General features: G+C 36.3%; 1 protein-coding gene across 1 annotated transcript in view; it reads left to right on the top strand.

Moving 5' to 3' along the window:
• LOC129227684 (achaete-scute homolog 1-like) overlaps nt 1-23,188 on the top strand; it is a 42,162-nt gene extending 18,974 nt beyond the window's left edge. The window contains exons 3-4 of the mRNA XM_054862280.1: nt 5,790-6,014; nt 20,918-23,188. Coding sequence (XP_054718255.1) covers nt 5,790-6,014; nt 20,918-21,137 — 445 coding nt within the window. The 3' untranslated portion in view covers nt 21,138-23,188. The remainder of the gene's footprint in view (nt 1-5,789; nt 6,015-20,917) is intronic.
• The last annotated feature ends 707 nt before the right edge of the window (nt 23,189-23,895 follow it).

Raw genomic sequence — 23,895 nt, 5'->3', positions numbered from 1 at the left:
GTCCAGGAACTAAAGAAATCAAAGACATGCTGGAATATTCGTTTGATGAAAACATGAAAGAAAAAATAACTTTTCGTCAATGGATATCAGTTGATCGTTGCAACCTGGAAACTATAGAGAAATCTGCAACAGACTCATAGGCGGATTTAGCACTGAGGTCCTGGGGGGGCAGGAGTTTTTTTTTTTAGCAACATTTTTATTGCCCCCCCCCCCACTCCCATGTTTTTGTCTTTTTCCTGTGATGCATAAGTCTATGCTTTACTTTTTTGTGTGTCGTTTTGATTAATGTGTGTTTTCATGCTATCCTTTTTGAATTGACCTTAAGAGAGGGAGCCGGTATCAAGAGAGTGATACAGCGCTCCCTTTTAAGTGGAAAATAGAATATCTAAAATTTAGGGGGCCGGGGGTTTTTCCTCCGCAGGAAATTTTGTAAAATGGATATAAAATTCTGCATTTTGAAGCCTTATAGAGGTTAATAGACATAGAAATTGATAAGTAGATTATGCAGTTGTACAGTTAAGTTCAAACTTTGTAAGAAACAGCCATTTTAAGTTTTAAAGAAAAAATAAACTATAGATTTCTCACTATAACAACCTTTTTTTAATTATAAGTAGAGTGCAGAAAACGAAAAGGAATAGAGGTAGTGTATCATTTTTTTTTTCCTGGCTAAAAAGATTAACAATATGCAGTAGAAGTAATTGGAGCCCATTTTGCTTAGGATTTTCAAAGTCTTATCTAATTATTTTCAAGGACTCTAGAATAAATAAAATAAATAAAAGTATTTAATGCACTTCATTTGTACTTTCCAGTCTCTGATATTTTAGTACTTGATTGTAAATTTTTACAGTCCTGTTCTAACTTTGAGAAATAGCTATTTTAAATTTAAAAGAGAAAAAGTAACCATAGATTTCTCATGACAGCATTTTTCTTCAGTTGCAAGTGGGGCAGAAAACGAAAAGAAATAGAAGTAGTGTATTGTGTATTTTTTTTCGTGCTAAACAGATAGACAATATGCAGAAGAAGTAAGATAAAAGCAATCAATACAAAAGAATTTCCAAATTACTGCATTCGGGATTGAATAACTAGCAAAATATGAAACATATGAGTCACAAAAATTTATTTCAAATAATGTTACAAACGTGAGAACCATGATATTTACATTTTTAATACAGGATGTGGCAAGGAGCTGATTTTGACATATTTTGGCATTTCTCCCCCTCTACCATTTGTTAGACATTTTAAAATTTAAGGTTTGTAGTCATACGTTTTGAAACATTCAAGGTTTTCAAGCACTTAAAAATGAAATTAGTTTTTTCAAGCAATTTCTATTTTTTAAGGAACGAATCATGAATTTTTTTTTGGGGAGTTAGGGGTCCACTTCAAAGCAGGGGCCCTAAGCAATAGCTTGTTTATCTTATAGGCAAATTTGGCCCTGTTTGTAATTCACTCTTACCTGCAAATTTTTGCTTGATTTTTTGTAATTTTTACGAAAATTCGTCAGTTTTTACGGTTAAAGGATTTTTACGATTTTACCAATCTTTGTTAGGTTTTTGTAAACTTTTATAAAATTTCAGCAAAATTCTCCAAAACTTTTGATGACTCAATTATTAGATTTCAATAATGACAAGGACTGACTCACTTAGACTTAGATGATTATGACTAACCTTACTATTTAAACAGTATTTATAAAGTAAGTAAAATTGTACTCTCCCTCTAAGTAAAAAGATTCATTTAATCAGAACACTCAGATAACTGAAATGTATTCAGTTTGCGATAATATTTATTCTCTCTCTCTCTTTCTCTTAAAAAAGAGAGAAAGAAGGAAAAAAAACTATGCTTTTTAGAATTTCTTAAAGGGTCAATTAATCTACCAAGAACATAAATATTATGCACAAATATACTTGAAATGTGGACACAAATCATAACCAGTAGATTGTTCTGTTAGCGAGAATGGGGGCGGGGGGAGTTTTCCCTCCTTTGCTTTAGGTTCTAATTTGTCAAAATAATCGTCAATTATTATAAGTGTTGCAGCTTAATGTAAAGCTCGCTTAGCCTATATTTTCATTCATATACCATATACTTGCCCAAATGGTTTTCAGTCCAAAATAGTGAATTTAGACACGTTTTTAGCACCCCAGTGACAGCTGTTTTATTTGTATTTTATGTTCGTTTTTTTTTTTTTTCCTTTTCTTTTCTCCCATCAGAAAAGGACATTTGCTTTTCTCTTCATTTTCATTAAACTATTCAAAAAAGAAAAAGTCATGATTTTTTTGTTTTAAGATTTTGGAAGATATGTTGTTACTATATAAAGTCCTCCCAAAACTGGGGGGCATTGCCCCCTATGCCCCCCCTTGTAAATCCAGCCATACCCTTCTGAAATATTCAAAAAAGAAAAAAAAAATAATTTTTAGTTTTTGGAAGATGTGTTGTTACTACATAAAGTCCTCCCAAAACTGGGGGGGCATTGCCCCCCTCTGCCCCCCCCATAAATCCGCCCATGAACAGACTTCACAGATTTATTTTGTGAAAAGCTTTTTGCTCTTGCTCGGCATGATTTTATTGCAAAGCAGCAAAGTTCATTTTTGAATGAAATTAAGAGTAAATTAGTAAATGCAGAATTTATAGTAAAGTGCGACTTTTCTGAAAACTATAAATTTGTCCTACAAGATGAAGCTCAAAGTTACCACTGGGCAAGTGAACAAACCACAATTCACCCATTCATAATTTATTATATTAGTGCAGGAAAACTTGAACACATTAGTTTAGTTGTTATAACTGAATGTTTAGAACATAATACAGTGGCAGTGTATTGCTTTCAGAAAAAGCTGATTGATTTTCTAAAAGGAAAATTTGATGACAAGATTAGGAAGATTTTTTACTTTTCAGACGGTTCAGTAGCTCAGTACAAAAACAAGAAGAACTTTACCAACCTGTGTTTCCACAAAGAGGATTTTAATATAGAAGCTGAGTGACACTTTTCAGCCACTGCACATGGTAAGGGACCATGTGATGGTATTGGTGGTACAGTAAAGAGGTTAGCAGCAAAGGCAAGCCTACAGAGACCTTATGATAATCAAATTACAACACCAGTACAATTGTATGAATGGGCTGTACAAAATGTTCCATCCGTCAATTTCGTTTATGTCACTCCAAATGAATACATGAACACTGAAAAATTCCTTGTAAATTGTTTCAATAAGTCAATAACCATTAAAGGAACACAGAAGTTACATGGATTTATTCCCGTAGCGTCTAGTACATCAAAAGTCAAAGTCAAAACATTTTCTCATTCAGCAGAATTTGTTATTGAGAGAGTAAGTTCTTCAGAAGATAGGCTCAAACTTTCAGAAATACAAGGTTATGTATGTGTAATATATGAACATAACTGGTGGCTTGCATATGTGCTTGAGAAAAATGAAGATACTGATGAAGTCAAAGTAACTTTCCTTCATCCAGCAGGACCTTCATCTTCTTTTTCTTTTCCAACACAGCCAGATACACTATGGGTATCAGTCACTCAAATATTATGTAAAGTAAACTCAATGACTCCAACAGGTAGAGCATACACACTGCCAGAAATTGAAACTCTACAAGTTATTGAAATATTAAAAACTTTAAAGTAAAGGTATGCTCTGGTAATAATTATATTTAAAATTAATACAAAATAAATTATTTGCTACAAAAATAATTACAATAGGCTTTATTAATTTGTTCCTTCTATTTCTTAGAGCTTAAAGCATGTTATCTAATACCTATTTTGTGCTATCACTGCTTTATTCAATGATTTATTTTAATATGAACCACTTATAAGCCCACTTTCAAATTCATTTAGACATTTTAGTCAGCACTGAATAAACATTTATAATAATTTATTTATTTTTTATGCATAAATATTTTATTAACACTAAAACCATATTATATTATATGTTATAATTGTGTTGTAGATCCAACAGTTGTTTATTCAATGATTTTTTTAAACATGAACCCATTATAAGCCCATCTTGAAACTTCTACAGCCATTTGAGTAGTGTATAAGCATTTTTTAAAAAAATTTTGAAAAAAATTGAAGACGCGCATTTTGAGAAATTTAAATTTTAAAATTTAATTCAAATTTAACTAAAATATTTTTTCTTAGACCTAATCATGTTGCATATCATTGAAAATGTCATTAAAAATGCTTTCAAATGAAACTTGTTTCAACTCTCTATCTTAATTAGAAAAGATTCTAGGTCATTTTGAAAATTGGTTCTTTCACGTTTTTCAACCCCTTTTTGGTTGTTTTACAGCGCTGTATTTTCAAAACCGTTTCATATTTTTCAAAAAAAATTTTATATTTTATTATGTCTACATAAAGACAAACTCTGTACCAAATTTCATCAAAATCTGAGAGGGTGAGGTCTGATCACTGTGTTGATTTGACACGGAATGACCCAGTTAAAAACATTTTGCATAAAGAAGTCGTTGTCCCTTAGCTATGGAATTTCAAAATAATTACTCGAATGACATAGATGAACATTTTCCAGAAGAATTAACACACTTTCAAATTTTTGCAAAAGGTAACCCTTCTCCTGGAGAATGTTTTAAAAGGATAAGATCACTAAACATTACACATTACATTTCCGAATGTGGATTCACCCCTGCAGCTTCTTCTTACCTTGCCTATCAGCAGCTGTTCCAGTGAACGTTCCTTTTCATTTTTGAAAAGAATAAAAAATCATTTGAGAAGCTGCGTTCTCAGAATAATTTACAGGCGTTTTCCTTATTGACCATTGAAAATTCTGTGACATCAAACATAGATTTCAATTATTTGATCGACACATTTGCCTCTGTTAAAGCCAGAAAGAAGCTTTTTTAAAGCTTGATGTCAGAATTAGTAAGATTTTTTTTTTGCAGTTTTAAATTGTTTTTTAACTCTTTTTCGCCATAAGAGGCAATTTTAACTGTGATTAGTTTGGTGACTATCAAGTGTTTGGTATTCAAATCCCAGATTTCCTTTCAAATGTAGTTTCCAGTATTTAGGTTTCTAGTAAGAAACATTGACTTTAAAATTGTGCGGATTTTCTCATGTGGGGAAGGGGGGGGGCACCAACATCTACTCAGGACCTGGGCACCAGTTTGGCTTGATCGGGCCCTGCTTAAACCCATGAAAATACGATAATAAAGAGAGTATTTCGTATCAAATGAATCGTTCATCATTCTTTTACAACGTTTCTTAGTTAAAAACGTAAAAAACCTCCCATTTTTAAATAGAAAGAAGAGTTTATAAGCCACACAAAAGCGAGTGTTATTATACGCTGTAGTGCTGGATTTTCGTCTGCTACAGTTCCCACAATGCACTGCAGTGAGGGGTTTTTACCCGCAGTGACGTCGGGTGAATACTGTCCATTCTGCGTCGATAGAAATTAATTGATTTTGGGGCATTATGTCTGGAAATGGAATGTGAATAATAACCAAAATAGGTTCGATATATACCTTTTAGCGCCGCTCAGGGTATGGGGACTCTCGATTCTTTAATTTTGGCGTTTATGTGCCAGTTTTAGCTCAGCATAAGAACATTTTGTTTTTTGAACGCCCAAATAGCACAAGCTGTTTGGAAATATTTTTTTTATTGGACATATAAACAACACATGAAAGAATTTACATCACAAAGAGGGGAAAGTACAACCGGAGCGAAGATGGGAGTCGAACCCAGCGCCTCAAGTGTGCCAATGTCAAGCAGTCACTTAGAACGCTCGGCCACTGAGACCCCGACAAAAAACCTAACAGAACTAATCTTCTTTTGGCTCTAGAAACTTGACGAGCCCTGAAGCGGAGGACCACGACGAGGAAGAGGACGACGACGATGAAGATAGGGCCGGAGCCACTTCGGGTCTCAGCGGAGAGGCAGACTCAGAAAGTGGGGCAGAGGGGATGAAGCCTGGCAAAGATCCCTTCGCACCACAGTGCAAGATTCCCCTCCCGACACCCTTCTCCCCATACGAATACTGGTTAGAACCTTCGTTCATCCGTCGGAGGTAAGTCTCTAAGTGAAAAAAATTCCATATTATAAATTATTCCAGTTCATACGTGAAATACACCGCCAGCTCAGTCATTTCCAGCCGAGGACTGCAGTTTCGTGCTTATTAGCACTCATCAGCCCGGCATAGGAAAGTGATTGAGCTGGAGATGGAAAACCTCTTAAGCCAAGAGTGCGAAACAAACTGGTAGCTAATATAGAATTAACTGACCAGACGAGTGACCGAAGCAGTGGTTCGGTTCAACTCGAACATTGGATGAACTCGAGTTGAACCGAACCACTGCTTCGGTCACTCGTCCGGTCTGCTAATTCTATATTAGCTACCAGTTTGTTTCGCACTCTTGGCTTCCTTAAGAGGTTTTCCATCTCCAGCTCAATCACTTTCCTATGCCGGGCTGATGAGTGCTAATAAGCACGAAACTGCAGTCCTCGGCTGGAAATGACAGAGCTGGCGGTGTATTTTTGCTGTAGCCCTGGCTAATGGGCGGTAATTTACTGAATATATTCCAGTTCAATCAAGTACAAAATTTCCGTCATAAATTAGCAGCTACATTCAGGGCTCGAATAAGACTTTTCAGAAACTGGGCACGAACAAGAACTTAAGTTGGTATCCCCTCCCCTTACTTGTATAGTGCGGTTCTGGTAAGTTAACCCAACTTCAAATGAGCGCAAATTCGCCTTCCCTACTACCCTAAAAAGAGGCAAAAAGTTGCCAAGAGCACAGCTTAATTTATCAGAGCCACACTATAATATATTTTAATAAAATATTTTGAAACTTAGATATTTACCGCAACCATGCTGAATGTCGGATGATTGTGTGTCATCGGTGTCGGTATACTCGTTGGTTTCGTTTTCCTTTATCACTTCTGAAAACTCTTTTCCAGTGAGTTATGAGTGATGTGGGTTTAATAACTTTACTTCTGGAAAGAGCTCTGGAATCGATCGCAGAAAATGGCTCCAGTGACCCAAGCTCGCTTGTTAGCAAGCCAAAATGCAGTTTATTGGGTACTATTTGCAACGTCAGAAATTTGGAGTTTTGAAAAAGGGGGAAATTTTAACCGTCCACAATGCCGCATCCGAGTAAAATTAAAACTCATCCGCTTAAAATAAAATAAAGATATCAAATCTGTACCTCACAGCCAAACTGACGTTAAGTCCAAAAATGACAACTTTCAGGTTATTACGGCTTTATATTTAGAGTCTTTTTCTGCATCGAATCATCACAACATAATTCTATAAAATAAATTATTTCATAATTATTTACCAGCATAAAAGAACGCGAGCCCCATCCTTTGTGTGCACCAGACGAAAGTTTTTTCGGTCTCCTGTAAAGTAGCAACAGTGTGACTTACGTTAACCTGGCTCTGAAGTACAGAAATCTTAAACCACGTATAATTAAATCCGCGTAAAATGAGGGTCAACTGTATATACAGGATGTTTCGTTTTAACCTGCAAAGACCTCTACTTTCGCAACCGTTAGTCCTAGATGTATACTTCCAATTGCAAAAATGTTCAAAATCAGATGCAGAGTTAAGATATTGGAAGCTTGAAGCAGTGTTGCCAGATGGACAAATCCAGATTTCCCCAATTCCCTTCCAACTTTTCCCCAAAAAGCGATATTTTCTATCAAAATTCCCCAAATTCAAAAATTATTTTTCCACTAATATTTTCATAAAATGAATCGACATCCTCTGATAATTTTGTCTCTTAAAAAAATTCCCCCCCCCCCCCAAATAGCCAAATTTTCTTATAAAATTCAACCAACTTTTTTTTCTTCCCATTTTCACTTTTTTTTTTTTTTGTCTTATTTACTTTATCTTTTTTCATCTTTACTAATAATAAAGCTGAAAGTCTCTCTGTCCGGATCTCTCTCTCTCTGTCAGGATCTCTGTGACGTGCATAGCACCTAGACCGTTTGGCCGATTTTTATGAAATTTGGCAAAGAATCAGTTTGTAGCATTCGGGTGTGCACCTTTAAGCGATTTTTCGAAAATTCGATTTTGTTCTTTTTCTATTCCAATTTTAAGAACATTTTCCCGAGCAAAATTATCATGAAATGGACGACTAAATTACCAAGTTTTCATAATATGGAACCGTAACGTAGCAAGCCAATTGGCGAGAAATTCATCGTGTATTATTTGTAAATATACAGGGGAACCAAAATACCTTTTAATTTTCTACTACGAGCAAAGCAGTGGGGGTGCCACTAGTCATAAATACAAGCACTTGACCGAGAGGTAAGAAATGACCAAATTTTTTTTTCTACTCGCATTTACTACTCTGCTTCTGTATGTACATTTAAATCATGATTTTTGTATATATTTATCCAAGAACATTCTTCATCACACTTATTTTTGCCTGTTTCACGTATCAACTAGTTACTCACGCAGAACTATTAATGCATCTATAGCATAATATTCCACATAATGCGGAATGCGAATTCCATAAAGTTGAGCAAAGCTGCAACCAACGCTGTTTGATACAAACATTGTAACTACCAGATGTCAAGACGCGAATTTAAATACGAATTTTTTTTTCCCCGAGGTTTTCTCCCCCAGGTTTTCCCCAAGAAAAAAATTTTCCCCCAAAGAATTCCCCTCAAAACCCATTTCCCCAAAATGGGGAAATTTCCCCCAATCTGGCAACTCTGGCTTGAAGCAAAAATAAAAATGGGTAAAAAATTCAAAATTTAACTTTTTATACAGGCCCCAGGTCCCCTAACTTATATTTGGGAAAATAATCTCCATTGAAAATTATTTCCAACACAAAAGGTTTGACGTTAGTACGGCCAATGATCACAGAGATATGAAACGCAGCGTTTTGTGAGTTACACCAATTTACACTCCCCATCAGTAACGCTTTTTGGGGGGAAATAAATCAAATGGAGTGGTTTGCTGGTTTTTTGCCAAAATGGCGAATTTTGTGCAGATTTTTAGTAGGCTGTAACTGAAGAAAAAAAAAATTTTTCTTGCAAAATCCTTTTGGGATACTTCATATGTCCCTTAGTTGTAACTATTGTAATTTTTTCAAAAAAATCGGTGATGGTCATGTACAGGCCCTGCCTGATCTGAAATGGAATGGCTCAATTGATTGAGGTTTTGCAGTATGTTTTTGCGTATCATGGCATAACATTTGCATCTATTTGAATAGCAATGAAAAATGTAAATACTTTGTTTCGTTACTTAGACAACCCGAATTTTCTTCTAAAACGATGATAAGTTCTTATCTCATCTTCCATATGGTCCCTTAAAACTTTGAACTCGAATATATCCTTGAGTTTTGGTAGCACAGATATCAAGTTTTTTGTGTTAGTAATATCTTTCAATGGAGATTATTTCCCTAAACATAGGTTAGGGGACCTGGGGCCCGTATAAAAATTTAAATTTTGTTTTGTTTTTTTTTACTCATTTTTATTTTCGCTTCAAACTTTTCAGTACTTTAACTCGGCATCTGATTTTGAATAATTTTTCAATCGGAAGTATGCATCTACTGCTGGGCCGAAAGGCCGTAGTGGAGTTCGTACAATGCGTTGTGTTATGATTTGGTGGACTTTTGGACTGTAGGAATAATAGTTGGATTCATTTTTGCACTTTGAAAGTTTATTAAATAAAATAGTACATATACAGTTCTAAACTAAGCTTAGATATTTAGTTAGGAGTTAAATATTTATATTCAAAACATTAAAGATTTCAATAATTAAATACATCATGATTCTGCTCTCCAAAGGAATTAAACTTTAATCTACTGGTTTAAATTAAGTAGTGGGAAGTGGGAGCTAGTATGGTACGTACCAAGATTTCAGTCCCATATCAATGAAGTAATCCAAAGGCACTCGTTTCTATCATGACTCCGGACAAGACGTCTCGGAGAAACACCCAGAGCTCGGGAAAGCTCTTCTATCCTCCAAACTCTATCCTCTCTCTCCCAAAACTATCTCTTCTCCTCTCGAAAAATCTTAACTCCTTGTTTTATACTGGGGGATAAAGTTCCCTGATTGGGGCACATTCTCTGGGGATCATAGTTCAACATCTGGAGATCCAGCTTCCAGGAAAACCCTATGCTTTATGGGGTACGGAGTGTCGCAAAGTGTCAGAATGGAATTTTGTTATTCCCAAGTCTTCTATTTTATGGGCTCGAAAATGTCAGAACTTCAGAAGTTATATCCTACAGCTATGACTCGGAAAGGGGGAAAATGTTTGAAATGTCCGAAAGAAAAGCTAACCCCTTTTGACCCACTGCGGGTGTCACAGAAAATTCCAAGTGTCGCTTACTCAAAACAAGCGGAGGGAAACTTTCCCGCCAAAATGTGTTTATTTCTAACTCTCTATTTTATGAGATGCAACTGCTCGGGGGTCTGAACTTATTTCCTGCACGGGAAAAATGTACCGCCGCGCCGCGACAAAAAGGTCAACTCTTCTTAACCTAAAAGACGTTTAAAAAAGCGAGGGAGGCTGTTTGTAGCGGAATGAAGGTTCAGGGGATAGATATCCCTTTCCAGGCATGTGGGGCAGAAGGTCAAAATCGGCCCCACAATCCTGCCCCTCCTCCGGGAAAAGAAAAACTGGAGAGCAGATGTAAAGGTAAACTTATTAATTGAATAAATATGCATAAAATATAATTTTTCAAAAAAATTTCAAGTTCAAAGTGTAAACCAGAGAAAAGAAAAAAAAATGTTAGAATGAGTGAAGTATTTTTTCTCTCTTTGGTAACATATATACACAAACTACAGTAATGTAAAAAAAAATAAAATAAAATATACAGTGAATTGTAATGGAATAATAATCATAACAAGAGCGACGTATCATACATTCAAATTTTCATCAAATTTAGCCATAATTAAAAAAAAATCTTGCATGTAATCTGAAATATGCATTAATACATGTATAGAATACATTTGGGATCTTAATCACGTTGGTTTCTTCTGGATGTCCGTAATCGACTGATATTCACATATCACAAGAAAAAAAATTTAAAGTTTTTTTTTTTTTTTTTTTTGCAGAAAGAGTACATGTACAGAAAAAAATTTGTAAGTGAAGAAAAAGATGTAATAGTTTTTTTTTTCATGTTGATAGGCACACACACCACAGAGTTTGTTTTACACTTCCTGTAAAGTGTATGGAGTGAACATAGTCTCTGAAGGTTAGTAAAAGGTTATAGTTTTTTTCCCATATTAATTAAAGGCACGCACACATAACACCGTATTTGTAGGAACTAGTTCGTGAGAGAACTTTGTATCTCGTGAAGTGAGAAAACGTATTTCTCACGTATACACACAATACGCACTTTGCTTCGAATATCCGACACGTAAAGCACTTTTCTCTTTATGTTTATGTAAACAGCACTGTTTTCCTTTGTATTGTGAAACACACACAACGTTACGTTGCATACGTGGAAAACATTTTTTTTCTTTTGCATTGTGGAAAAATCGCAGTTTCTCCTCCATGTTGACGAACAATTAAATAACACTATATGTTGTAGATTCTGATATCCTTCATCTTGATAAGTGAACTTACAAGAGCATAATATTTTATGGAATGGCACACGCGGAGGATTGTAGTAAACGGCACAGAGTCATAAACGGAAATATTGGAGACTCGAAATTCGCGCATCTTGATATGCCCTGGTTCACGTTTAGAAACCACCAAACAAGATATTGGGTTTGAGCAGTTCAGGCTCATGTAGATGTCATAAAACGCAGAACACACGAGCGCGAAGAACTCAGCGAGTTAGTTTCGGTTTCCCTTTCTCCAGTGAAGGGACCCTGGAGGGATGGCAGCGATGAGGAGAACTCGGGATTCCTAGAAGAACGAGGGGTCCTCAGCAGCCGGGGGGTCTTTGACTTGATATGATTGCCGCTTTGCTGTTTACTCCCGCATATGAGTTGAGGCTGGTAAAATGGACGTCATGATGCGGGAATGGCGATTCGCTGTCATGATTTTCTTTCCAGTTTCACGAGAAATGCGTTGCTCGTTGTAGAGGCGCTGACTTTGTAGATGCACAGATATCAAATGGAATCTTGCAACGATTTCTTTGAAAGTTGGAGCCATTAAAATTTGTTGGAAAGTCTCTGTAGCGGTTTAGTGACGTCAAATCATGTACGCAATTTGTGTCTCATAAGTGGCTTTCTATAGCCACCAGCTTATAAACAGCATAATGACTGAAATGCTTGGCGTCGTCGACGGAAAACCAAATAAAATACTTCAGGGACACAGAAAACATTGATACATACAAATACTAATAGCTCCCAAAACACATAAAAGTAATTAAATAAAATTTCTAGTTTCTAGAAAATTTTAAATTATAATTCCATATAAATTCATAAAATATCAAAATATTAGACTATAATATTTTTGGTTCTTTTATCATTCTGCATAATATCTAGATTTGGAGAACAGAAATTTTAAACGTAAAGAAACAAATGTAGGAAAAAAAATTGTACGTGGTGTCTATACCTCTAAGAGCCTTATCTTTTTTTTTTTTCCTTTTTTTTTCATAGCACAGTTATGACTGTTCAAGTTCAGAGGAAAACTACAAAGTGATAGGAGGGAAGGGAAATGTCGGAGTAACATAAAATTAACTAATAAGGGAAAGAAAAAAAAATTTCATTTTTTTTTCTCCTTTCCTTAAATTTTTCCTGCTAAGCCCCACAAAACTTTGTGATACGCAGAATAAATATATTTAAAAAAAAGTAAACAAAACTTCAATGAAAGAACGTTACCGAAAATATGAGGCAATTAACAACATACCAAAAGTGATCAGTTTTTGGTTAACAACACAGCCGAATAATTCAGAAACTTAACGGGGGGGAAGGAAAGAATGAAGGGTGGGGAAAACACAAAGGGAAAAATAAATTGGACGACATCTAGAATGATCGTCATATTTTCCCATTTTCTTTGTGGCTATACCTTTCTTTTTAAGGTTCCCTTATTTGCCTGCATTCCTCTGTCCTTTTTTCTCGTTAATTTTTTTCTACGTTTTACTCCTTTCACAATCCTATTCATTATTTATCTTCACAGTTTCCTGTACTTTTTAACTGTCCTATTCCTTTTCTTTTTTATTCTCTCCTTCATGTCAATCTTTTCTTTTTTTCTTTAAAGATTCTTTCTCTCTTTATTTTTTTTGAAAGTTTATTTATTTATAAACCCTTTCTCTTCCTTCCTTTATCTCAATACTTTTCCTACACTTAACTTCTATAATTTTTCTGATTCTTTCCTTATTCCTACATTTCTCATACTGTATAAACTTTTTTTTCCTTCAATTCATTACCTCTTTTATCTATTCTTTATTCCTATAGCATTCCTTCATCTTATTCCTAACACTTTCAGATCGTTTCTTATTCCTTTTCTTTTCGTTCCTATTACACTCAGATTTTCTGTATTCCTATACTTTTCCTACACATTATTAACTTTTTTTGTTCAAATTCCTTTCGAACCTCTTTTTTCCACCTTATTTGCATACTTTCCTACTCTTTATTCTCTTTTTTTTTTCATTCATTTTCCTTTTTTTTTTCTATACATTCATTTACCCATAATTTGTTTTATTCTCTTATTAACCTCTTTTATAAAAAAAATCCCAGAATTTTTTTTCTCTCAAATTTTCTTTTCTTTTTTTTTTTCGTTCTCATTTGAATTAGATTTTTTTTCATTCCTTTTTTTTCGAGAGAAAAGATGCGTAATAGGAGCTTTCGTTTCTTAGCTACGCGGGGTCAGTGCTCTCCCGAACAGCTGATCGCAGATAGTACCTATGCGTTTGCTGGAGGGGTTCCGATTCGACTCTCGCTTGGGGGTGGGGGAGGTCAGAAATTTCTGTGCTGTCGGAAAAGGAGCCGCTTTCTGAACTTTCGGATCGTAAAGGAATTTCTTTTGAAGACGTTTGATTCCAAAGTTGAAGTAAAATAGCTAGCGGAACATTTTCATCATTATTTTCTTCGTCTTCAAAAATTGCACGCGATTTTTCAAAATTTGTATTTGCATTAGGCATTGTTTGTTGGTCTTCCGGCATGACCTGTTTTAGATATTCCAATTCTGGTCTTCGGTCTACGTAAGGTATAAGTCTATCGACATGTACTTTTTGGGGCTTTGATCTGACGTTGTTCGGGTCGAGTATGGTGTAATTGACGGCGTTATGTTTTATTTGTATGCGAAAAGGCCCTGAGTAGTTTCGGCGTTTAGGCGTGCTTTGTTTTCGATCAAGGTCTTTTGAATAAAGGTACACCAATTGCCCTGGATAAAATTCGCGTGATTTTGCAAATTTCAGTCTGTAATTTTCCTGCGTCTCAGCGGCGGAAGTAAGATTTTGGGAAACTTTAGAGAATGCTAGTTGGAGGTTTCGGGTCTTATTAGCGACAAAATCTTCGTAAGATGCATAGGAGGGTCTCCCTGGGGTATCAAAGACAAAGCTGGGAAAATCTAGATCGTATCCTAACAACAGGAAACTGGGTTTCTCCTTTGTGACACTGTGATAGCTAGAATTGTATGCAAGCTCATAATAGTTTATATAGTCGTCCCATTGGGAATTTTCCCTGGAAAGAATGCTTAGTGTTTTTTTGAGATTTTTATTCAGGACTTCTGTCATTCCGTTACTGGCAGGGTGTTGCGCGGTTGTGAACAGTTTAGTTACTCCTAATCGGGAGCAGATATTTTTGAAAAGATCACTGGTGAAATTAGGGCCCTTATCGGTGAGAAAAAATTGGGGAAAACCGAACAAACAGGCGAAATCTAAAAATTTCTCCGCTGTTGTTGTTGCAAGTTGGTCGGGTACGGCATATAATTTAACAAATTTAGTGAAGTGGTCTAAGAATGTTACAATATAAATATTGCCTTTCCTTGTCCTTGCAAACGGGCCTAAAAAATCACAAGAGACATATTCCATTACGCGAGAACAAGTTTTACCTCTTTCTAAAGGGACGGGAGGGTAGCGAGCTGGGGATTTAAATGGAAAACACTCTTTACAAGTTTGTACAAAATGTTCGCAGTCTGTATTCATGCCTTTCCAAAAAAATTTATCCTGTAGACGAGCATAAGTCTTTTTATGTGCGAAATGGGGGCCATGGGCGACGGACAAAACGTGCGGCTTATATATTGCTGGAATTACTATTTGGTTGGTTTGGGTTTGATTACCTGACCGTGGAATGTGTCTAATGTGCATTAGTGTCTTGTCTTGAATGAAATATTTATCTACTAGCTCTCCTTTTTCTAGCTTTTCAAAAATGGGGGCAAGGTCTTGATCAGCTCGTTGAGCAATTGAAATTTGCTCTTTAGTAGGGAAATCAACGGAGACACTATTAACATGAAAGTCTCGGGAGAATATATCTGCTACTTGATTGTCTATTCCTTTAATGGGTTCAAAGCGGTAGATAAATTCTGACAGATATAGAAGCCAACGTGTAACGCGGTTACCAGGTGATTCTAATTTAGAGACTTTTGTAACTGATTCATTGTCGCAGCGTATTATAAATGGACGGCCGAAAAGGTAGTACTTGAATGATTTAACTGATTCTTTGACAGCGAAGAATTCTTTTTCAAAAATGGGATACTTCTGTTGAGCAGGCGTAAGTTTACGAGAAAAATATGCTATCGGGTGGATGATGTTACTATTATCTCTCTGACCTAGCATGGCAGATATGCAGTTATCCGACGCATCAGTAGAAAGCACGAAAGTTTTGCTGTAGTCAGGGTGAATCAAAATTGGTGGTTGTGACAATTTTAATTTTAATTTGTCAAAGGCGGATTGTGCTTCTTCAGTCCATTTCAGTTTGGATCCTTTTCGAATTAAATTAGTTAAAGGAGCTGTAAGAGCACTAAAATGTGGAATGAATTTCCGATAATAATTTACTAATCCAATCCATCTGCGTACTTTGCGAACAGTGTTTGGAACAGGAAAATCTTGTATTTTCCGTAGATTTTCATCGGTTGGGGAAATGCTATATTGGTCCAGTTGATGTCCCAAAAATTTGATGGAAGGTAAAATCCACTGACATTTTTGAGGATTAAGGGTCAATCCGAATTCTCGAAGTCGGGAGAACAATTTATCTAATTTGAAAAGCATTTGATCAACAGAATCGGCGCCTAAGCAAAAATCATCAATGTAATTAGCAATATTGAGGTCAGAAATTGGAGATAGTAATTTGTCGGAATAGCTTTGGAAAATTTCTGGTGCGGCATTAATACCTTGCGGTAGAGAGCGATGACGATATGTGCCATAAATTGTGCTAAAAGAAGTCATGTCCCTATCTTCGGGTTTTAAAGGTATTTGCCAAAAACTGTTTGAGAGATCGAGTGATGTGTATAGTTGTGAACCTTTCAAATTTTCCAAAAGTGTGTGAATAAGAGGTAAATTATGTTTTTGGTATCGCAAATTTTTGTTCAGTTCCCTAAAATCTACAACCAATCGCCATTTTTGTTTTGCAGGGTCATTACTCTCATTTTTTTTCTTTATCATTATCAGTGGGAAACTTATATGAGAAGATGAACGTTCAATTACCCCACATTCTTCTAATTCATTCAATTGCCGTTTTAATTCCGATCGAAGAGATTCAGGTACGGAATAAGGGCGTGTGGAAGGTAATTTGCATGGGTCTACGTGTAGATTTGGAGTTTCTATATTTGATCTGCCCATAGTGTAGATTCTGGTACTAAAAATATCTGCATATTTGTACAGCAGTTGGAGAAGTTTGGTTTTTGTTTCGTTATCTAAATGCGATAGATTAAAATCCGATTCCTTAAACTCATCCTTCCTTAGTTGTTTAATTTTTTTCATATCCCGTATTTCAATGTCCGAATTAATGTTTGCCATTTTTGTATTTTTGTTGAGGGATATTTCCTCCGAAGAAAGGTTTGAAATAACAACCGAAACAGTTTTATCCTTTGAAATTTTCGCAACCGCTGAATGTAACTCTAAAAACGGATTACGTAAAATTGGAGTTAACAAAATGTCGTCTCCTACTTTAGCGGGGATATCGACAGATAAATCAATAATTTTGGTTTCATGTGGTTGCAGCGTGTGCTTTTTCCTGAGAGTGGCTGTGGACGAAGGCAAATTATTAAATGAAGTGGAATTAGCATCATAAAGTCTCGTTGAAACAGTATTGGATGCAAGCGTGTCATTGTGAAAATTAAGGTGAAATTTGTGTAATTTTAGAAAATCATAGCCCAAAATAGCCCTGTATTGGGACGGAAAATTTTTTGTAACAAAAAAATTGTGTCGAAAATGCTTATCACCTATTGTTATTGGTACGGAAACACAACACTCAAATTTTAAAGATTCGCCTGAAATGGTTTTTATCAAAATGTCCTTACTAACAGGTTTAATTAAAGGATCATTTTTAATTTTCTTGTACACGAAATCATCAAGGAGGCTGACACTAGCCCCACTATCAGCAAGACAAACAGTGTCGAGGCCTGCAAATTTCATTAGTAATACGGGTAAATAAAAATTTGAAATACTTGGGTCAATTTTCTGGGTATTCAAGACGCATGGAAACGGCTTATATTTCTCGGTTTGGGGATCGCTAACCGTTTCATTTTTTTCTCTTGTTCCTGCGAGCCCCACTTCTAGTTTAAAGGACGATGATTTGTAGAGGGGTGAAATGGAGGAAAAGCGCACTGCTGATCTCTGTTATTCTCGGTCTGGGACTGAAAGTGAGGATGGAAACTTTGGCGCGGGAGATAAGAGTTGTTGTAAGGGGATCTGCTGGAGAACTGATTCTGCGGGGGGAGGACGGGGATGTCATTTCTTGTGCGATTTCGGAAATAACATTCGCTTGTGTAATGATTCGTCCTATTGCAAATTTCGCAATGTCGCGCATAGTTTTGTTCGTATGTGGGTGGAGGTCTGAAGTTTCGGGAATTATTTTGCCCGTGTGTATTTTCTGATCTGTAATTGCCTGAAAAATTTTGCCTATAATTAGGTGGAGTTCTAAAGTTATTTGTTCTGGGTTGATATTGATTTCGATATTCACGAAAGTTTGAAGAGATTTTTAAATCCTGGATATCTTTAGTTAAGGATGAGATCATTTCGTGCGTGGCACGCGCATGTTCGGACAGGATGGTAGCAAAATCGCTGTTAGTCGGCGAGGTTGTTGTCTGAGTTTTTGTGTTATTTACTGCGTGTTCATTTTCAATTCTGTTCAACTGTAGTAATTCCACGAAGTCGACCGCTTCCTGGAATTCCGTGGGATTTTTCATTAAGACTGATTGTTTGAATTCTGGGCGTAAGCCATCAATGAATTTGGACAATTTTGTGTTATTATAAATTTTCTTAACGTCATCGTTTTCTAACGCGATGTCGCCAAAAAATTTCAATGTGGCGGTTGCTACCCTAGCAGCAAAGTGCTTAGCTGGCTCCTTTTCGTACATTTTACACGATGAAAATAGCTGTTGTCGTGATGTTAAACTGGATTTAATATCAAAAAAATCTAAGAATTTAGTTTTGAAATTATCATAATTAAGCTCAGAAGATAGATCCGGGCAGTTTATCAAGTGGTTTAATGCGTCACCTCGGATTCGTGATTTTATAACAAACAATTTCTCTTCATCGGAACAATTGGATGCGGTGGTAAGACTATCAACTAATTGTACAAAATATCGGGGTGTGACAGCAGAAGAGTTATCGAATTGTGGGATAAGGGACTGAAAGGTGGCTAGTTTTGAAATAATGGGGAGGGAATTAGCACCAGCGGGAGGATTTTCGGAGTTTGTATTTTGCATGATTACAATTTTTTTTCTTTGGCAAAATATTTCAATAAACAAATAATAACGCAATAAATTTTCTCAAAAGAACAAAAATAAAATACATTTTCAACATCGATCCGTCATAATAGAGAAAAATTAAAGCGATAAATAATAATTTCATTTCACGAAAAAATCAGCAAGTATAAATTCAAACAAAAAAAATTTCAAGAGCCTTAAATTGTTTTTAGACATGACTACGTAAAGAAATAGACACCATTTAAAATCCGAGAAAATAATTGAGTCTTATTTAAAAGTGATATAATATTACAAGTATAAAGTGATAAGATGAATCCAACTATAATGAATGCAAACAAAGTAATTTCTCTAGCAAAATAGAAAAAGTCACGGTATCATTTAATGTTGCCTTTGACTAAATTAAAAATCGCGTAATCAATAAACATTCAAATTTGCACATCATTTACTGTTGCCGTTCACTAACATAAATTTCGCGTCGTCAATAACCGTTCGGAATGGTCACGGCATCATTTACTGCTGGGCCGAAACCCCATAGTGGATTTCGTACAACATTTACTGCTGGGCCGAAAGGCCCTAGTGGAACTTCGTACAATGCGTTGTGTTATGATTTGGTGGACTTTTGGACTGTAGGAATAATAGTTGGATTCATTTTTGCACTTTGAAAGTTTATTAAATAAAATAGTACATATACAGTTCTAAACTAAGCTTAGATATTTAGTTAGGAGTTAAATATTTATATTCAAAACATTAAAGATTTCAATAATTAAATACATCATGATTCTGCTCTCCAAAGGAATTAAACTTTAATCTACTGGTTTAAATTAAGTAGTGGGAAGTGGGAGCTAGTATGGTACGTACCAAGATTTCAGTCCCATATCAATGAAGTAATCCAAAGGCACTCGTTTCTATCATGACTCCGGACAAGACGTCTCGGAGAAACACCCAGAGCTCGGGAAAGCTCTTCTATCCTCCAAACTCTATCCTCTCTCTCCCAAAACTATCTCTTCTCCTCTCGAAAAATCTTAACTCCTTGTTTTATACTGGGGGATAAAGTTCCCTGATTGGGGCACATTCTCTGGGGATCATAGTTCAACATCTGGAGATCCAGCTTCCAGGAAAACCCTATGCTTTATGGGGTACGGAGTGTCGCAAAGTGTCAGAATGGAATTTTGTTATTCCCAAGTCTTCTATTTTATGGGCTCGAAAATGTCAGAACTTCAGAAGTTATATCCTACAGCTATGACTCGGAAAGGGGGAAAATGTTTGAAATGTCCGAAAGAAAAGCTAACCCCTTTTGACCCACTGCGGGTGTCACAGAAAATTCCAAGTGTCGCTTACTCAAAACAAGCGGAGGGAAACTTTCCCGCCAAAATGTGTTTATTTCTAACTCTCTATTTTATGAGATGCAACTGCTCGGGGGTCTGAACTTATTTCCTGCACGGGAAAAATGTACCGCCGCGCCGCGACAAAAAGGTCAACTCTTCTTAACCTAAAAGACGTTTAAAAAAGCGAGGGAGGCTGTTTGTAGCGGAATGAAGGTTCAGGGGATAGATATCCCTTTCCAGGCATGTGGGGCAGAAGGTCAAAATCGGCCCCACACTACGACTAACGGTTGCGAAGATAGAGGTCTTGCAGGTTAAAACGGAACACCCTGTATATTCAGTAATTTACCGCCCTATAGCCAGGGCTAAGGCAGAAATACATGAAATACACCGCCAGCTCAGTCAATTCCAGCCGAGGACTGCAGTTTCGTGCTTATTAGCACTCATCAGCCCGGCATAGGCTTAACTGAGCTGGAGGTGGAAAACCTCTTAAGGAAGCCAAAAGTGCCAAACAAACTGGTAGCTAATATAGAATTAGCACTGGTAGCTAATTCCATATTAGCTACCAGTTTGGTTACTTACTGAATATACCTGCCTTGCCTGCAATATTCGAGTTGAACCGAACTATTGTTTCGGTCACTTGTCTAGTCAGTGCTAATTCTATATTAGCTACCAGTTTGGCACTTTTGGCTTCTTTAAGAGGTTTTCCACCTCCAGCTCAGTTAATCCTATGCCGGGCTGATGAGTGCTAATAAGCTCGAAACTGCAGTCCTCGGCTAGAATTGACTGAGCTGGCGGTGTATTTCATGTACCCTGTATATATTTATGTATAATTATTCAAAAATATACTTTTACTTTTTTACTTCTTTCAGAAATGAGAGAGAGCGTCAGCGGGTTCGGAACGTGAACGATGGTTTCGAAAGACTGAAAAGTCACCTTCCGATTGGCACAAAGGACAAAGACAAACGACTTTCCAAAGTAGAAATCCTACGCATGGCCATCCGCTACATACACAACCTTCAAGAAGTCCTCAAGAGTGATCCCCTGGGTGACAGCAAAGAGAACGTCAATTGCCTGTCCGACTCTGATTAGAGAACAGATTGAACTGAGGTCATTATGACCTCCCAAAAATTTCCTTTTTCGTCAAACTTTGTCGGACGATTCGGCAAAATCATCATCATTCAGCCGAATTCGGAGATACTTTCGGCAAATCTGTCATCACTCATGCGAAATTCCATATTAAATTTAGCAAAATGTGGAGTTCCATTCGGTGAAATTGTAAGTTCCATTCCGCGAAATTGTGTGTTCCATTCGGCAAAATTGTGAGTTCCATTCGGCAAAATTTGGAGTTCTATTCGGGAAATTGAGAATTCCTCCCTGAAATTAAAGTTCGGGGCGCCCCTCTGTGTGGTTGTCGTCGATTCCGCGGGAACTTCAGAACGATGAATTTATTGCACAGATTTGTTGTGGCGTCCTGACTTTTGATAGTGCAACGAAAATTCGTACGTAATCAAAGTCACATCATGCACTACCGTGGTGCGAGTATGAGGTTTTGTAAATTGCAGATCTAAGCACGCTTCGTGCTGTTTCATTTTATAATACAGTAGAATACCTTAATTACGCCGACCTGTATAACGCAATTCTCTATAAACCGCACAACTTTTTAGAAGTAAACAATAAGTTTTGAAGTTTAAAAAATCACTCTGTTTTGCCTTGCAAACATAAAAATTGTTAGGAAAATTAAATTTTGAATCAGTTTTTCATCTTTTCATCTTAATTCAAAGCTTTTAAATGAAAATTAGCTTTCACAGTAAAATGAAAATACCAGATGGTTCTTGAAAATGCAGCTGTTAAGCAAACCATGAAGCTAGCAGAAGTGCAGGATATTTCACTTTCTTGTAATAAAGAAACATGTCTATTTGTGAATGACTCATTGAATAATTAGTGCTTTAATACTCACTACAGATAAAACTTATTCTGAAGTGCTAATATATAGATATATTTTGAATATTAGTTTAAAAACTTGTGAAATGACCTATATAAAGCCAAAATCTGTATAACGCAAAAACTCTGGTCCCAAGGTATGCGTTATAATGGTCTTCTACTGTATATTACTGATGCAACCTCTGACAATAAAGTTAAGTGAATAGTCCTGCAATATTAACTTAGATGAAATAAAAACATTAACGAAAGTTACCTTACTGTCCTTCGAAATAGTCACCTCCCATAACTATTCACTGCTAAGATCTGCTGTACATGTCCTGGAAACTTTGCAAGGTGTCGACTTTTGGGATGGATTTCAAAAGCTTCCTACCGTTTCGTCGAATGCCACGAATATCGTCAAAGCTTTTTCCTTTCAAAGCGATTTTGAGTCGTGAGAATAGGAAGAAGTCCGGAGGATTTGAGTCTGGTGAGTATGGTGGGTGTTCAATTTGCTTCAGCTTCTTTTTTTGCCATGTCAAGCTTTTTTTGCCAAGTAATATCAACAGATCAAGTCTTACACGGCAACACAAACGACGGGGGGCAGATGGTCAATACCTGCCGCCTACGTAGCTGCAGAGTTTCGTTTCGCCAGTGTTGCCAGATCGGTAGTTCTGACTTTATTCAATCTCTTCTGATCTTTGTTGTCAGAGGGTGCATTATGGTAACTCGTGCTATTACGAATTATCGATGTCATCATTTAAATGGTAAATCATGCACAAATCATTTTCATCGCAAAATCAATGACTTTGAAAAATAAAAATATACTTCAGCAAAAGTTTGGTTTATTTTGTCAGCATTAAAAAAAGAAGAAGAAGGATTTCTGAACATTATGTATGAAATCTGCATCTGTATATCGCTTGTCAACAGCCTGTAAACTGTGTTTTCGATGGATTTTAAAGGCTTTGCTGCACATGTTATTGTGTGGCTCTGGTAATAGGATGCTTGACCTTGGACGAGCTCATTTAGGTATTTGGGTTGAAAGGTGAAAAATTCTTATAATGGCACAACGCCAAAAACCGTTTTCGCAATGAAACAGGCTTTTCTCACCTCTGCTCTAAGTAACAAATGGAATCGTTTGTGCCTACACGGATAGGAAGTCAACTTATCAGAGCCAGACTGTATACGTTTGCAGGAGTGCCAACCTAGAGGTGTTGGGTGGGGCGGGGGAAGGGGTTATGGCACGGACTGCACCATTGAAATTTTTGGGGTCGGTTTCAGGAGTATTTCTTTCTTTCTTTTTTTTTTTGGAAATGGGGCTCTTGCTCTAGGAGTCTTTGTTTTTCTTTTGTTTTTTTTAGGGTGCGCCATTTCTCTTGTGGAGGTGGCACCCCTGTATGTTTGTATGTAATCTGCCTGTGTGAATGATCGATACTCTTGCAAGAATGATGAATCCTCAAATCAAGCATTATTAAACTTTTAAAAATACTGAACAAAATCTCTTTCTTGTTTCAGAGAGTTTCAGCAATTATATCTTATAGAATCTCTACTAATAATAAAGCGGAAAGTTTCTCTGTCTGGATCTCTGTGATGCGCATGATGGCGATCTCGCCTAGACCGTTCGGCAGATTTTCAAGAAATCTCTCCTAATAAATTACTTTTAAGGGGTCTAAGGACCTTTAATCTTCAGAATTTTCGATTTTCTGGAAAAAATATATGTTATGCATAATTTTATTCTGAACAATTTGATACCTTATTTATTACCATACGCCAAAAACTTTTCGAGTTATTGTAAAAATGCGTAAACTTTCCCCGTAGAGATTTATGTTAACAGCAGCTGTTTAAGCCTCTTTTTCTCAGGTGCCGATTTCTTCGGTTTTCTCGTTTTGCGCGCATGATATTTCAGGAAGTTTTTAATATATCTCCGTAA

This window comes from Uloborus diversus, chromosome 1 (genome assembly GCF_026930045.1).
Source record: "Uloborus diversus isolate 005 chromosome 1, Udiv.v.3.1, whole genome shotgun sequence".
Lineage (NCBI taxonomy): Eukaryota > Metazoa > Arthropoda > Arachnida > Araneae > Uloboridae > Uloborus > Uloborus diversus.
This window is presented reverse-complemented; position numbering and strand designations above follow the sequence as displayed.